At 43.0% G+C, this 16,570-nt stretch overlaps 1 protein-coding gene across 1 annotated transcript in view; it reads right to left on the reverse strand.

Moving 5' to 3' along the window:
• The window catches only part of LOC126204080 (probable tubulin polyglutamylase TTLL2), a 376,176-nt gene that overhangs the window by 171,778 nt on the left and 187,828 nt on the right, over positions 1-16,570 (reverse strand). The window contains exon 2 of the mRNA XM_049938500.1: positions 11,180-11,311. Coding sequence (XP_049794457.1) covers positions 11,180-11,311 — 132 coding nt within the window. The remainder of the gene's footprint in view (positions 1-11,179; positions 11,312-16,570) is intronic.

Consider the following 16,570-nt stretch of genomic DNA (forward strand, 5'->3'; position numbering starts at 1 on the left):
CACAATTCTATTGTGTTTCGTGTGTGTTACACCACTGCTTGTAGACGTGTTGAATAGGCCGCCGCCAAACACCAGTAAATCCAACAACTTCATACACTTGCCACTCTGTCACGTCCATATATATTTTATCCATGTTTACGTACAATATCCACTTAAAACATAAATGCCTCACTGATCGCTACTGCCTTATGCTCACACAGAGGCAATGCAAACGCGGTTGAGCACACGACTCGATCACTGCGCCATCTGTGAAGGCTTAACAATTCATGTGTGCGTACGTACTGGATTTTTTGTCCAGTGAGATTATTCCGCGATCCTTTAGATACATACGAAACTCTGCCGATGATCACTACTAGTCTCAGAAGAACAGCCAATGAAGGATTTTCATAAACGACGACTACGCGTATTCCCTTTAGAACTGTATGATATAAGTTATCTTTTAAAGACGTCATTAATAGAGTATATGGCATCAATTTCCAGCTGCTGGACTGTTAATTCATCGGGATTTTGTAGCATGTCAGTAAGCTAGTGCTTCTGTAGCGGTGTGAACCTGGAGTGCCGAAACCAGGCCACAAGCCACGGACATAGGGCACAGTCGGCCGTTGCCCTTGGTCAATCAGCACCCCTAAGCAGCAGCAAGACTTCCGTGCCACTGTTCGTGTGTCAGTGCCCTATGGCCAGCCTTAGAGAAGAACCTACGGTCTGGCCGACATTCTATCGTTGACGTGCGCTGCCCCTTGCGACAGGCCCCATCATTGCCCTGTTCCGGATGGTTCCTGGTGGTCCACAAACGCAGTCCTTTCGCGAATTCAGCGCCGGGAACCAGCATTTAAACGCCAGCCTAACCGAGTACGTCATGTTCAGTACGGCACGGACACATATGGCGCCCTGTCGTGTGCCAGCTGCCGCAACGAGTTCTACTGACGCAGTTCTGAAGTTTTCGCCACAGATTCTGCCGCCGCTGGGCCGCGACCTACGGCCCTCTGCCTGAGTGGAGACAACACGCTGTCACCGCCTCCACGGAATCGCTTGCCACCGTTAGAGTTCAACCAGCAGTTCGGAGTTAGATTCAGGGCAGCATCGCGACCTTCCGCCATACTGCATGCGTTGCTGCCGGCATAGGTAGTTCCTGTGAAAGCGATACTGGGCTCTGTCCTCTGCACATGCAGGATGGTCCATTGATCGTGACCGGGCCAAATATCTCAGGAAATAAGGGTCAAACGAAAAAACTACAAAGAACGAAACTTGTCTAGCTTTAAGGGGGAAACCAGATGGCGCTATGGTTGACCCGCTAGATGGCGCTGCCATAGCTCAAACGGATATCAACTGCGCTTTTTAAATAGGAACCCCCATTTTTTTATTACATATTCGTGTAGTACGTAAAGAAATACGTAAATAAATACACTATTACAGTGCCATCTATCACAAAGCGAAAAAGGTGGTCCAACTAAAATATTAATATTTCTTTACGCACTACACGAATATGTAATAAAAATGGGGGTTCCTATTTTAAAAAAAACGCAGTTAATATCCGTTTGACCTATGGCAGCGCCATCTAGCGGGCCAACCATAGCGCCATCTGGTTTCCCCCTTCAAGCTAGACGAGTTTCGTTCTTTGTAGTTTTTTCGTTTCATGCTTATTTCGTGAGATATTTGGCCCGGTCACTATCAATGGACCACCCTGTATACTAGACATTTACTTTTGTCATCCTACGAGGTGTGGCTAGAAAAAAACCGGACTAGTACTGGTGAAACAATAAAACGAATGCAATAAGGCTGAAAGTCGCGTGGCCTGTCACGTGACTCTCGCTCCGCCTACTGCTCGAGTTTCATCCGCCTCCTGCACTCAGTCTGCCCGTGGCGTCTGTTTTAAGTAGTTGACGTTTTGTCTGTGCGTCGGAAAATGTTGAGTGTACAGAAAGAACAGCGTGTTAACATCAAATTTTGTTTCAAACTAGGAAAATCTGCAAGTGAAACGTTTGTAATGTTACAACAAGTGTACGGCGATGATTGTTTATCGCGAACACAAGTGTTTGAGTGGTTTAAACGATTTAAAGATGGCCGCGAAGACACCAGTGATGACACTCGCACTGGCAGACCATTGTCAGCAAAAACTGATGCAAACATTGAAAAAATCGGTAAACTTGTTCGACAAGATCGCCGTTTAACAATCAGAGCAGTGTCTGAGTTAACAGGAGTTGACAAGGAAACTGTTAGGCAGATTCTTCATGAAAGTTTCAACATGAACAAAGTGTGTTCAAAAATGGTTCCAAAGTCTCTCACAATTGAACAGAAGGAACGCCGAAGAATGATTTGTTCTGACATCCTGGAAAACATTGAAAGTGATCCCACCTTCTTACAAAATGTTATTACTTGCGATGAATCGTGGTTTTTTACTTACGATCCCGAAACTAAACGCCAATCGATGCATTGGAAAACTCCTGGTTCTCCACGACAAAAAAAAAGCACGAATGTCAAAATCGAAATTCAAGGCAATGATGATTGTTTTTTTTTGACATCAAAGGGATTGTGCACATTGATTGGGTACCAGAGGGACAAACAGTGAATCAGCATTACTACATTGGCGTCCTGGCTACCCTACGTGAGCGAGTACGGAGAAAACGGAACGATTTGTGGAGAAAAAAGTCATGGATCCTTCACCAAGACAATGCCCCAGCTCACAGTGCGTTGTCAGTGAAGACGTTTTTGGCAAAACACAACATTCCCATCTTAGATCATCCACCCTACTCACCTGATTTGGCCCCCTGTGACTTTTTTCTTTTCCCTAAAGTCAAGTCAGCTTTGAAAGGAACTAGATTTGAGACTGTTGAAGCAGTAAAAGAAAAAGCGACGGAAGTAATGTATGGACTTACCGAAAATGATCTGCAGCATTGCTATGAACAGTGGAAAATTCGTATGGAGCGGTGTAGAGACCGAGGAGGAGAGTACATTGAAGGAGATAACATGAAATTGTAAATAATTGTAAATAAATGTTTTTTCCAGCATCAGTCCGGTTTTTTTCTAGCCGCACCTCGTATTTCATGCCTCGTGTCGGACTAAGAAGTGGTTATGGTCCGTCACATGAGCGTGCTCAGTTCTGATTCACAGGAAGGGGTTTGTGCTTCCATTCCTCCCGAAGCACGGGCTCTTCTGTGATTTGATGTGGTTCGTAACTGACACTTCACTTCATTCTAAAGATGTTGTGTGGGGTCCTGTTGTCGCTGTGCAGAGTCATGCTCTAGATTAATACTATATCACATAAACAGAACTGTAAATTATTAACGTAAGGCTGGAAATCTATTTCTTGGACAAGCTAAATGTGGCTTCTTCCATAATTGCGATTAAATTAGCACTTCGAAGGCGGTAAGCAAAATCAGGAGTACATTTGAGCTAACACATAAATAAAATTAGCTAATATGGATCTGCCTAAACCAATAATAGGAAAAGATTGTCGTAATATTACCACATGTAATTGTTTTAGAGCAATCAGTTATTAGACATCCAAACCAATAACAACCAACTTCCAACTGTTCGACTACCAATTATGTTACAATCGACAGAAGAAGTAATACAGGGGCGGCGGTCTCACATGGTACCATCTTTTTGACACAAACGTTGAAAGAACTTGTGCGTTCTCCTACACCTAAAGTCAAAAACCCATTAAAAGAAACTGAGAAGCGATCTGAGGGTTCTGCATAAACTTAATTATGTATATAGACGGTTCATGCATCGCAGGAGTTGAGAATCTTGACGATTTTTGCCTGTTATCGACATCGATAGTGGCAAGATGTTGGCCCCGGGAATTCCAAGACTTTCGAGAATGTTTTAATTTTAAGTTTGAAGTTCGATAACACATGGCAAAAGAAATATTTTCCTGTGTGATGCATTTACAAATTAACAATTTCCTGACTTTTCCCTTTTCATTCACCTTGAAACCTTGGTTTTTTCCCTAATATCATGATTTTAGGTCAATGGGATGTTCTCTAAAGATCCTAAAGAGTGAATTTTCGACCATCAAAATATGTGACATGAACGGCTGTATGTTCTGAATACACTGACTTACACCACCAAGGGACAAACGACCTTAGTATGTGACATAAATTTCAACGGATAGACAGACAGTCTAGCAACAAATGACAAAGAAAAATTTTGTTCGTGTGATATAATCATAAATTAACACTTCTCGGAGTGAAACCTTGCTTCTTGGCAAATTTCATGATTCTAGGTCAACGGGAAGCACCCTATAGGTTTTGGTGCGTGATTTTGGAATAAATTTTGTAAATGGCTTCATATTCTCATCACATTTACTTAGAAACTTACATTTATTACAACTCCAATGGACTATATACCTCAGTATGCAACATAAATTTCAACTTGATACGCGTACCCGCTCCTGGGGAAAATGTGTGTGTGTGTGTGTGTGTGTGTGTGTGTGTGTGTGTGTGTGTGTGTGTGTGATTTGGGCTCTTATGGGCGCCCAATGGTGAGGTTATCATCTTTCTAACATTTATTAAAACAAACGAATGTGGTTAAAAATGAAAACTGTGGTACACGCTTGCCTTCGAAATGACCACACAATCACTCTATCGCACAGGCACTCTCACATGCACTAAAACCAGTGAGAAGGCGAGATAGCTATTCAAGAAATTAAAACAGAAGCAAAACAAAATACAGAAGAGCAAAGAGAACAGCACAGGGAAATGTCACTAGCTGACCACTTACAAAAAACTTGGGTGAGCCAGCCACACTGTTAACACATTAAAAATATCTCCCCAAACTTTTGTGAAAAAAGTGGGACAATTCACAGAACTTTAAAACGTGAACCACATTCGTTTGATCATGACATAAAATGGACTACAGATCCGCCGGCAAATCCGCTGCAGTCCGCTGATCAGCAAATAAAATGCAGTCCAATAAAATGTGGCGCACCGTGATCTGCACGCCACAAGCACCACACATCGGAGGGTCCTCTCGCCAGAGTAAAAAACCCATGCGTCATAGGGCTGTGGCCGATGCGAAGACGAGTAAGGAGGACCTCGCCCCGTCAACGTGGCTGAGAGGAAGTACGCCACGGCCGAGTTGTGGGCTTGACGACACGGAGCTTGTCGTCGGTCATTTCTAGCCATTCGTCTTCCCAGCGACACAGGACTTAATACCTCATCAGCGACGTGAGAGCATGCAGGAGGATAGCACACCGAAAGACCTGACGGTCACGACACGCCTCCTTGGCTGCTCGATCAGTCCTTTCATTCCCCAAAAGTCCCACGTGCCCTGGCACCCAGCAGAAAGACACCTCCTTCCCCAGTCGGTATAGTTGGAGGAAACCTTGGTTCTTCACAAATTTAATGATTCTAGGTCAACAGTAGTTTGAGCTTTCCTGTATCAAAATAGTCCATCTTTTCAGAGACGATTCGAGACCTCGGCTGTTCAGTACAGAATGCAAATCAAACACGTTTCAACCGTCTAAATTTCCAGATTGTTATTTGATTGGGCTACCAATTTCGGCGATATATTACGCCATATTCAGGCGTCCTGACCGAGGTGTAGCAAGATTCGACACTCGGTTCCGATCAAAATAGGAGCCGCCATTCAAAGACTGGTATCTGTAGATTTTTGAGACAGCGATCACTTCAAACAACACGTGGTCGGCAGGCATTCCCTGAGTGATATCGTAATTCTAGAAGGCACAATGGATCACCACAAGTATGCACCTGTTGTTGGGGACCATGCCCACTCCTAGATGCAGTTTGTTTTTCCTCGGTACGGCGGCATCTACCAGCAGGACAATGCAACGTGTCACACGGCTAGCAGTGTACGTGGGTGTTTCGAAGAGCACCAGGATAAGTTTAACGTACACCTCTGGACATCAGATTCCCATGGATCCTCAACCGAGAAACCTAGCGTAGTTGGTCACAGCACTGGAGTCCACATGGCTCCAAATCCCTGTCGGTACCTTCCAGAACTCTATTGACACTCTTCCTGCACATCGGACAGTGGTCCGCGCTGCAAAAGGTGGTTATTCAGCCTTTTGACAGGTCGTCACATTAATGTGATTGGACAATCTATAAACTGGAGAGGAAATGGATAAAGATTGAAGTTCAATGTCCCATCAACAGCGATCTTCCTACAGGCGAAACACGAACTCGATTTGAATGGAGAAGGAAATGGGCCGTGTAATTTTCAAAAGTACCAGCCTAGCATTCAGATACAGAAGACAGGGCTTAACTTGTTGGCTTTACGGATTGAGCATGATTGTTTGCTATTAATAAAATGAAACGTTTTCTTACATGCAAATCGAAAATCCGTTCACATCGATCTTACACGCCCTCACAGATTTAATTCATGTGACTCTATTACGCTGCTGCTTGACTTCTTCGGAACTCGAATTTGTTAAGCTTCCACACCATTAACCTACAAAAATTGGTGTGACAATTTAGTCCACTGGCTTAAGGGCTGCATGGAACTTTAACACAAGCAATCTAGGAAAGAGGACAACTAACAGGGTACCTTCATAGGGTGGCAATGACGGTTCTATTCTGCGCTCGTGATCCATGTCCTCAGCTATGTGGTCGATGACCAGATTTGAGAATTCCGTTATATCCGTACATTACATACAGGAAAATTGATCCGCAAGTATTCAGGGTGTCAGGAATAAGAATTTAACCAGAAACATCAACTGCTCGTTCAAATCGAAGTTTCTGGACTCCAGTGGACAGCCCATGTCTTGTTCCTTAGGCGGGAATAAAAATGTTGCGGGTGGTGAGATTCGATCCAGAGACCTTGCTCTTAGGAAACTAAAGCGCTCCCTCGCTGGGCTGAGGTATCCGTGAAAATTAACGTCCCTGGAAACTATATAGGCAAGCGTAAAATTTTCAGTCTCGTTTTTCTCGAAAATGGTTGGCAGTTAGGTGTTCCTCATTACATATTCTGAAGTTCGAGCCGTGTCATACACCCTGTCAGTATGGATTTGATCTGTTGGGAGATATTCGCTTGGTCCCCTCGTAAGCGGCTGTGTGACACGGCCCAAAACAAACATTCCGACTGACTTTGCACTAAACCTATGGTCGCCAGTACGATGTCCTGAGGTGGCACTCGTCTGGCTCTTACCTGTCTTGAAAGCTGGCATACGAGGAGCAGTATACGACTACTTACGTGGCTTTGTATACATTTTGCAATCTGCACTTAATTTCAGGTACGAATTCTATTCCGCTCTCTGTCTTCAACGGAAATGTTAGTCGATGTGAGGCCCGCACGAGATTTGCAATGTGTCGGCGGGATGCCTCCGCCGCCGGGTGGTCACGTGGCCCGCAGCTTGGGGCATTGTTTGGTTTTTCGCGCATTACGCGAAAACTATGTAACTTACGGTGAAGAGCGATGCGGCAGTGGATTGCTGTCAGTAATATGCACCTTCTGAAAGATCGATCTTTATTTTAAGTCACGAGACGTAAAAGCTATAGTAAGTTGAAAATTGTTTAATATCACGAATACTGAAAGATTAATAAAAATAGTAAATAACAACTTACAGGGATAAGCGAGCGCTCATTAAAACGTCTCGTCATAGCGGATCGAGTGCCGTAGTCATATGTTAAGATTCATAAATAATTAAGCTCGTAAAGAGCAATAAACAAAGTTTGATGGGAAATTATTTATAAAATTCAATAGAAAATTCATGACGTAAAGAACGGCACTATATAATATTTTGGGTGGCATCACACGTATTTTAAACTAGTTAAGTTATACTATACACATAATTTGCAATAGTTTTCATTGTTTGCAAACTATTATTAAGATTTTTCGCTCATAATTAATTAATTATTATAGATATGAAGATTTTGAGCAGCACAATGTGTAGATCGCTATAGATTACGTCTAAAAACAGTGCTATATGCAGTTCTGTATTAAAACTTTGCAGCACAGATGTAAACAAACAAATTTGCGCTAAGTGGCGAAATTTTGTAAAAACTAAAAATTGATTTATGGGCGATAGAATAATCCTAGAAATTAAACATAGTACATAAGATGTACTTTTTAGCGCGGTTCCGATGGTGTACTTATTTCTGTTAAGGGATGTATGTGTCAAAATTTGTAACCTTAACTGGTGAAATTGGTACTTGTATAACCAGGGGGGCGTAGACATTCGAGTCTATATAAGCGAGCGGCCATCTTGGCCAGACGTCAGTCGTTTGTCAGTCGTTGGTCAGTCTTTCAGGATTCGGTGAGCGTGTAGGTAGCGGGCGAGCCCCAATTGTGGGTGGCCCATGTGGTCGTTTAAGTAAGAATTTTTCGCGCCGATTTATTTCGACAAAGAGTATTGTTTAATAGTGCAAGTGTGCAAGCATATATTTGGTAAACTGGAAGTGCTACGATTATTTGTGTGAGTACGAATTACGAGGTTTATTTTTATTTATTTATATAGGACCACTGTACAGATACAAAAATGAAAGAATTACGAGGTATACATCGGCGTAAGTGAACATGTGGCGATCTGTGATTTCGTGCCAAAACTGTTAGAACAAAGAGGACAGTGGGACTTACGGTTCTGTTCGAGTTGATTGAGTAACTTTCGACTATAGCAGCCTACATTACTGCTATTTGGAGCTCAGAGTCAAATTATAACACTGTAAATCTTCTCACCAGTGCTAACTTCATTGTGTGAAAGAAAAGGACGACGCCAATAAGCAGTGATGATAAAAACTTAATTGAACTATGTCATGAAAAATGATTTTTCTAGAATAATCGCCTGATTTTTGTTCCCTGTCATGTCTGAGTGAATATTAATTCAAAAACTATAATTAATGCGCGGGTGTGGAACAGTGTACTACTGCACCAAGTGTGGAAATCATCTCCTGAGGCTTACGTGAGAGCCAAAATTTGCACTAACATTTTTTAACGAACATTTGTGTATACACATTTGTGTGAACTCCACAACCGCATTTATTTTCCGCCCCGTCGCAACAACCTCTGACGCTGCTGGCATCCCCGGACGTTTCAGCCTTACTCCCATTGAACATAATCATACCCCTTTGGGTCGCACCATGGCAGTTTCTGCTCTGATGAACAAGCTGAACCACTAGTACCAGTTCAAAGCCATTCGACGAAATCTGAATGTGATCTGAAGCAGACAAAGGTTCTTAAGCTTTGTCATTCCTCCTGTTCCTGTGGCATGATGCCGAACGGGTGTGACATTGACACATGTGCGAATACAATGGCAGGGAGTCCCTCTGAGACCTCCCAGTGTGGCAAAACCCCCAGTATCACCCGCCAACATATATTGAGAATTTGGAAAATGTGCCGTTACAGAGAAAACCAGCGAAGTAGTCCTAGACGCCTGCAGGCAAGCAAACGCTTGAAACCTCTCCAATGACAATTAATTTCTCAGCACATCTTATCCTTACAGGCTTTTCAGACTGTTTCTGGTCACCCTGGTCATATCACTTGAGATATAAGATCTTAAACGTTATTCTTCAGTTGCGATTTACTTTTGTTTTGCCATATTTTTGCATGAGTGTTATAATATCGATCTGTGTGTCAGAGATACAGTTGATTATTAAATTTATATCTTTGATGAAAATCGATTTACATTGTATGTAAAATTTAGTACTGTCTTTTGTCATTCACAATTATGACAGAACAAAAATTAGGCCGAAATTGAAAAGTAAGCTTCGCTTAAAATCTACACTACTGGCCATTAAAAATGCTACACCATGAAGATGACGTGCTACAGGCGCGAAATTTTACCGACAGGAAGAAGATGCTGTGATATGCAAATGATTAGCTTTCAGAGCATTCACAAAATGGTTGGCGCCGGTGGCGACACCTACAACGTGCTGACATGAGGAAAGTTTCCAACCGATTTCTCATACACAAACAGCAGTTGACCGACGTTGCCTGGTGGAACGTTGTTGTGATGCCTCGTGTAAGGAGGAGAAATGCGTACCATCACGTTTCCCACTTGGATAAATGTCGGATTGTAGCCTATCGCGATTGCGGTTTATGGTATCGCGACATTGCTGCTCGTGTTGGTTGAGATCCAATGACTGTTAGCAGAATATGGAATCGGTGGGTTTAGGAGAGTAATACGGAACGCCGTGCTGGATCCCAACGGCCTCGTATCACTAGCAGTCGAAATGAAAGGCATCTTATCCACATGGCTGTAAAGGATCGCGCAGTCACGTCTCGGTCCCTAAGTCAACAGATGGGGACGTTTGCAAGACAACAACCATCTGGACGAACAGTTCGACGACGTTTGCAGCAGCATGGACTATCAGCTTGGAGACCATGGCTGCGGTTACCCCTGATGCTGCATCACGAACAGGAGCGCCTGCGATGATGTAGTCAACGACGAACCTGGGTGCACGAATGGCAAAACGTCATTTTTTCGGATGAATACAAGTTCTGTTTACAGCATCATGATGGTCGCATCCGTGTTTGGCGACATCGCTGTGAACGCACATTGGAAGCGTGTGTTATTCATCGCCATACCGGCGTATCACCCAGCGTGATGGTATGGGGTGCCATTGGTTACACGTCTCGGTCACCTCTTGTTCACACTGACGGCACTTTGAACAGTGGACGTTCCATTTCAGGTGTGTTACGACCCGTGGCTCTACTCTTCATTCGATCCCTGCGAAACCCTACATTTCAGCAGGATAATGCACGACCGCATGTTGCAGGTCCTGCACGGGCCTTTCTGGATACAGAAAATATTCCACTGCTGCCATGGCCAGCACATTCTCCAGATCTCTCACCAATTGAAAAGGTCTGGTCAATGGTGGCCGAGCAACTGGCTCGTCACAATACGCCTGTCACTACTCTTGATGAACTGTGGTATCGTGTTGAAGCTGCATTGGCAGCTGTACCTGTACACGCCATCCAAGCTCTGTTTGACTCAATGCCAAGGCGTATCAGGGCCGTTATTACGGCCAGAGGTGGTTGTTCTGGGTGCTGATTTCTCAGGATCTATGCACCCAAACTGCGTGAAAATGTAATAACATGTCAGTTCTAGTATAATATATTTGTCCAATGAATACCCATTTATCATCTGCATTTCTTCTTGGTGTATCAAATTTTAATGGCCAGTAGTGTAAGACAGTAAATGAAAAAAAAATTAAAAACAGGTCTGGTGGATTATTATTAGAACAGTATGCGTTCCGTTGAGCTTGTTGTGGCTGTTTGTTACCTGCCAGGCCTTGAGCTGCTTGTAGTGGGACAGAGGGAAGCCAGACGTGCGCCACCACAGGTTCCACGTGTCGCGCGGCACGCCCCCTCCGGCTTCAGAGTTGTACTCGCGCCAGCCGCGCTCCACGCACACCTGCAACAAGTGTCCACGTGAGAAGCCGCGCCACTGGTCCACAGTTCGCTTCTGGCGGGTGTCGCACTTTTTTATTGTCTCCTTCCCCTCTCCCCCTTTCCTACCAATATTTACTTTTATTCGCGGTCATCCACACTTTAAATGTCCCACACATGCCTACCATTTTAATCCATATTAATATTAGAAAAGTCAAAGTGACTGCCTGTTACGCTTCACGACTAAACCGCTAAACCGGTTTTGATAAAATGTGATTTGAAGATAGCTTAAACGCTGAGGAAGAACATACGCTAGTTTAGAAAGTGTGCAGTACAACATATTTGTGGGTTTGAAGAACGTAACGCGAAATATGGAACAACAATTACTCTTTGAAATATCTATTTACTTTTTGACTTTAAACTTCATCATATTTTCTAAAATGCTTTAATTGTTTGATATTACGTAATGAACACAATGTTCATAATATCCCGTTCATGAAACATCCTGGCAGATTACAACTGTGTGCCGGACTGAGACTCGAACTCGGGACCTTTGCCTTTCGCGGGCAAGTGCTCTACTGGCAGAAGTAAAGCTGTGAGGACCGGCCGTGAGTCGTGCTTGGGTAGCTCAGTTGGTAGCGCACTTGCCCGCGAAAGGCAAAGGTCCCGAGTTCGAGTCTCGGTCCGGCACACAGTTTTAATCTTCCAGGAAGTTTCATATCAGCGCACACTCCGCTGCAGAGTGAAAATCTCATTCTGGAAACATCCCCCAGGCTGTGGATAAGCCATGTCTCCGCAACATCCTTTCTTTCAGGAGTAGCAAGGTTCGCAGGAGAGCTTCTGTTAAGTTTGGAAGGTAGGAGAAGAGGTACTGGCAGAAGTAAAGCTGTGAGGAGGGGGCGTGCGTCATGCTTGGGTAGCTCGGTTGGTAGAGCACCTGCCCGCGAAAGGCAAAGGTCCCGAGTTCGAGTCTCGGTCCGCCACACAGTTTTAATCTGCCAGGAAGTTTCATATCAGCGCACACTACGTTGCAGAGTGAAAGTCTCATGCTGGATATCCTGTTCATGTTTAATCCATACTTCAATTCCAATATTAGTCGTCATATTTTAGCCGCTGAAAGGCAAGTCTCTCTTATAATTCAGATTTCCATAAACAGCTAGTGGTCATGTGATTAGCATTGCTGTCTCTCGATCATGGGTTCCTGAGTTCAGTACCCGCCCCAATCGATTTTTTTCTGCTCGAGTCTGAATGTGCGCGTTGTCCTCATCATTTTATCATCATCAACGTTCAAGTCACTGCAGTGGCATCAAACGAAAAGACTTGAACCAATCTCTCGAACAACCCAACCGTGATTTCCTGGCCAGTGAAGCCATAAGCACATTTTATTACATTTTATTGATTCACTAGCGCAGCCATGGGTAACAGCTAGAACACAATGCTTATAGACTCCTCATCGCGTTTAATCCATGCCAATCCATACTTCCATACTAATATTATAAATGTTAAAGTAACTATGTCACTTATGTTTCCGTGACTAAACCGCTAAACCGATATCCAAGAAATTTGGCGCGAGGTAGCTTGAACCCTCTTGAAGAAGATGAGCTACTTTACGAAGTGTGTAGGACAAGATATTGATAGATTTCAAGAATAAAATGCAAATTAAGTAAAAATATTTACTCTTTGAAAAACTTTTTACTCTTTACTTTTGAACTTTATCATATTTGTGAAGATGCTTTTATCGGTTGCTCTACGTGACATGATTCAACGTAATCAATACAATGCTTTTTCAGTTCTCAACGTGTTAATCCACACTTCCTTACTAATACCAGCATTATTAACTGCGAGAGTAACTCGTTCTCTTTCGTTTTCAAGCCTGTACCACTGAACCGATTCCGATGGTATTTGGTATGGAACTCTGAGGAAGACCATAGGCTACTTTAGAAAGTTGTATTATTAACATCACTAAATATCGTATACGTGAAAGGCATGCTGGAGCGATCGTCGGCGATTCTTAGTGCCTAAAGACTATTGCATGACAGATCAAATACTATGCTATTGTGTGCGTGGTTTATGGTATTGGCTTCCTACATCACCTGGCATAACTGGAGAGTTTTGGAGGAGGTTCAAAAATAAAATTATTACTGCAAATCTCGCAAACATTTAACCCGACTTAGCGCATAGTTCCAAGAGAGTTCAAGCTGCGAACGTTACTCGAATCCAAAAACCCTCAGAGCTGCCTCATCTACGCCGGAACTTAGATGCAGAACGTCAGGCGACCTTAATAGATACAGATGTAGAGAGACATCAGAATTAAATGCTGAGCGTCTCGTGTCTCTTACAGCATCCAAGATGCTTGAAGACTCACAACGACTGCGTCATTTAAAGGCTGTACGACAAACAGAGATTCGAACTTTACATGTAGAGGCTGTCCGTGAGGCTGAGTTTAATTATGATCTATTAACTGACTATGTTAATCATGAATCAGTCATCACAGGGTGATGGATCAAAAATGTAGGCACCATATTACATTAAAATTGAAGGCAGAAACTGTTGGCAGCAAACGAAATTCTCACAACCAGAGGAACCCCCAAAAATTCTGCTTCTGATCGAATGTAATGAATCAAGGCATTTTTTAAATATTATTAGAAAGTATAATGGACTCTTTCAGAGTCGACACACAGCAAAATAATAGAAATACATTCATTATCTACCTGCATACCAGCGCTGCATACATCTCTTATACACACGTCGCTGCACAATTATATACATAGATATCTCGTAAAAAATGGCTCTGAGCACTATGGGACTTAACATCTGAGGTCATCAGTACCCTAGAACTTAGAACTACTTACACCTAACTAACCTAAGGACATCACACACATTCATGCCCGAGGCAGAATTCGAACCTGCGACCGTAGGGGTCGCGCGGTTCCAGACTGAAGCGCCTAGAACCGCCACAGCGGCCGGCAGACATCTCGTAAAATTACTAGCTTATCATCACTCATCGTAACAAAATTACTGATAGGCGAGCGTAGCAGCGGGTAATAACTAGTAATCTATATAAATATATCTTTGTATGTTTGTCCTCTATGAGTTTTTAAACCATACATCCGATTGCGATGAAACTTTGGTGAATTGTTCTCCGTAAGCCCGCGAAGTTTCCTACCCGTCCCACCCCCAAAAGAAGAGTAAGGCACATAGTTGAGGAGATATAACCTCATAAGCACTGAAATGCGCGAGTAACTGCCGCGACAGGAATGATATTTTGTTTCATTACCTCTTTACTACTAAAACTATTCGCAACACATTTCGCAAACGTATTTAAAAAAGGTATATAAAACCATGGACGTATTCTAATGCAACGTTGTCGCAAAATTTCAGATCAATCGGTCAGGAACTTTCCGAAATTTGCGATTAGGAACGTTCGCCGGGCGTGCCACCGCCGTGTTGATGTCAAAAATTGGCGTGCCTCTTATTCTTCTCGGAAATATCAATCCACCATGGCTTCGCACAGTACCAGACTTTCAGTGAAAAAGATGATGAACAATATCATCGAAGCTACAATATTAAAATGAAATTTTAAAGTAGAAGATGTACTGTTACTTGCACCCCAAATTATTTCAAGAGGCATGCGTTTCGAGTTCATCCGCTTGCAGTTTCCGGTGAGACTTGCATTTGCACTGATCATCAACAAGGCGCAGGGGCAATCACTACAAGTGTGTGGACTAAATCTGGAAAATCCATGCTTCTCTCATGGACAACTGTATGTGGCTTGCACACGCGTCGCGAAACCGTCTGATTTATTAGTGTTCGCACCAGACGAACAAACCAAAGGTACTGTGCGTCCAAAAGCACTTCAAAAGCAGATTATAAAACTAAAAACTTTTTTCTCTTTCCATGGCACTGCAGCGCATGCCGAGCACGGCTAGTAATAACATAAATATATAGAAAATGTTTTAATGTAATAACAATAATTTGTTTACATCAGAACTTAGTATATCGCTTTACCGCCCGCAGCTCGTGGTCGTGCGGTAGCGTTCTCGCTTCCCACGCTCGGGTTCCCGGGTTCGATTCCCGGCGGGGTCAGGGATTTTCTCTGCCTCGTGATGGCTGAGTGTTGTGTTATGTCCCTAGGTTAGTTAGGTTTAAGTAGTTCTAAGTTCTAGGGGACTGATGACCATAGATGTTAAGTCCCATAGTGCTCAGAGCCATTTGAACCATTTTTTATATCGCTTTACCGTATCATGCAAGAAATAGCAATTCAGAGAAATACAGCATTTGTAAAGCATTCGAATATTTGAGGAGAAGATATGCCATGCTGATAATTTAAAAATTACAATAGCAACAAACTGTCACAACTTTGGCAACGTCATAATTTACATAACACAAAATTGAACTGTTCAGTCACAATTATCGGTAATTTACTTAGCACTACGTCTTTGAACATGGGTTTGAAAGCTACGGGTATTTTAGCGTGTAAATGGAACGGATGGTGTTTCTTTCGGTCGTCCTGCCATATTCACGAAGTCAGCCTTTACGTTATTTTTCGTTGTGTTCTTCATTTAGAATCTTTCATTTCTCTTTTCCCCCCTTCGACTTCCTATGGGTTGTCGGTTCTACCCGTCGGCTTATGAACCACGTGGGATACGTGGTTGATAGTAGGTACGGTAGACCTGTAGAAAGTGCTCCTTCACCTGTTGTAATGTTAGCGGTGAGCCACTCCACATCGGTAGGCCATCACTCAAAGAACTGAAAAGCGTCGTGTATTAAACTTTCAATTTCTAGAAATCCTTGTCATTTTCGAGACTTAATTTTCGCGCTACTTCATTCTTACAAATTTAACTGTGAGATTTGGAAACCGATGTGTGTAAAAATGCTAGACACTTACGTTGCATGCATGGGATCTCTCTTGGCAGCAGACCCCGCTGTGATAAAAGTTACTAAAACAGCGGTGCAAAGACATTCGAAGACTACATGGTTGGGACATAAGGAGCTGAAAATCGTTTACCAAATGCATCCCAGACATGATCTTTAGGTCAGTGCGACGGATATTTTCAACAGCTAGAAATTCATTCACCACAACAGCTCGAGTCTGCATGAAGGGAAGTGCAACAAACTACATCTCTGAAAAATCGCAGCTCTAACTGCGACAGTTAAAAAAGTAACAGTTCACCGTCAAGAACTGTGCTAATAAATATTTCTTTACTACAACAGATTTCAGTCCTCAGACCATCATCAGGTATCTTCGGACACTTAAAAACAGCTTACATGGCATTATAAAACA

The sequence above is a fragment of the Schistocerca nitens genome, chromosome 9, assembly GCF_023898315.1.
Source record: "Schistocerca nitens isolate TAMUIC-IGC-003100 chromosome 9, iqSchNite1.1, whole genome shotgun sequence".
Lineage (NCBI taxonomy): Eukaryota > Metazoa > Arthropoda > Insecta > Orthoptera > Acrididae > Schistocerca > Schistocerca nitens.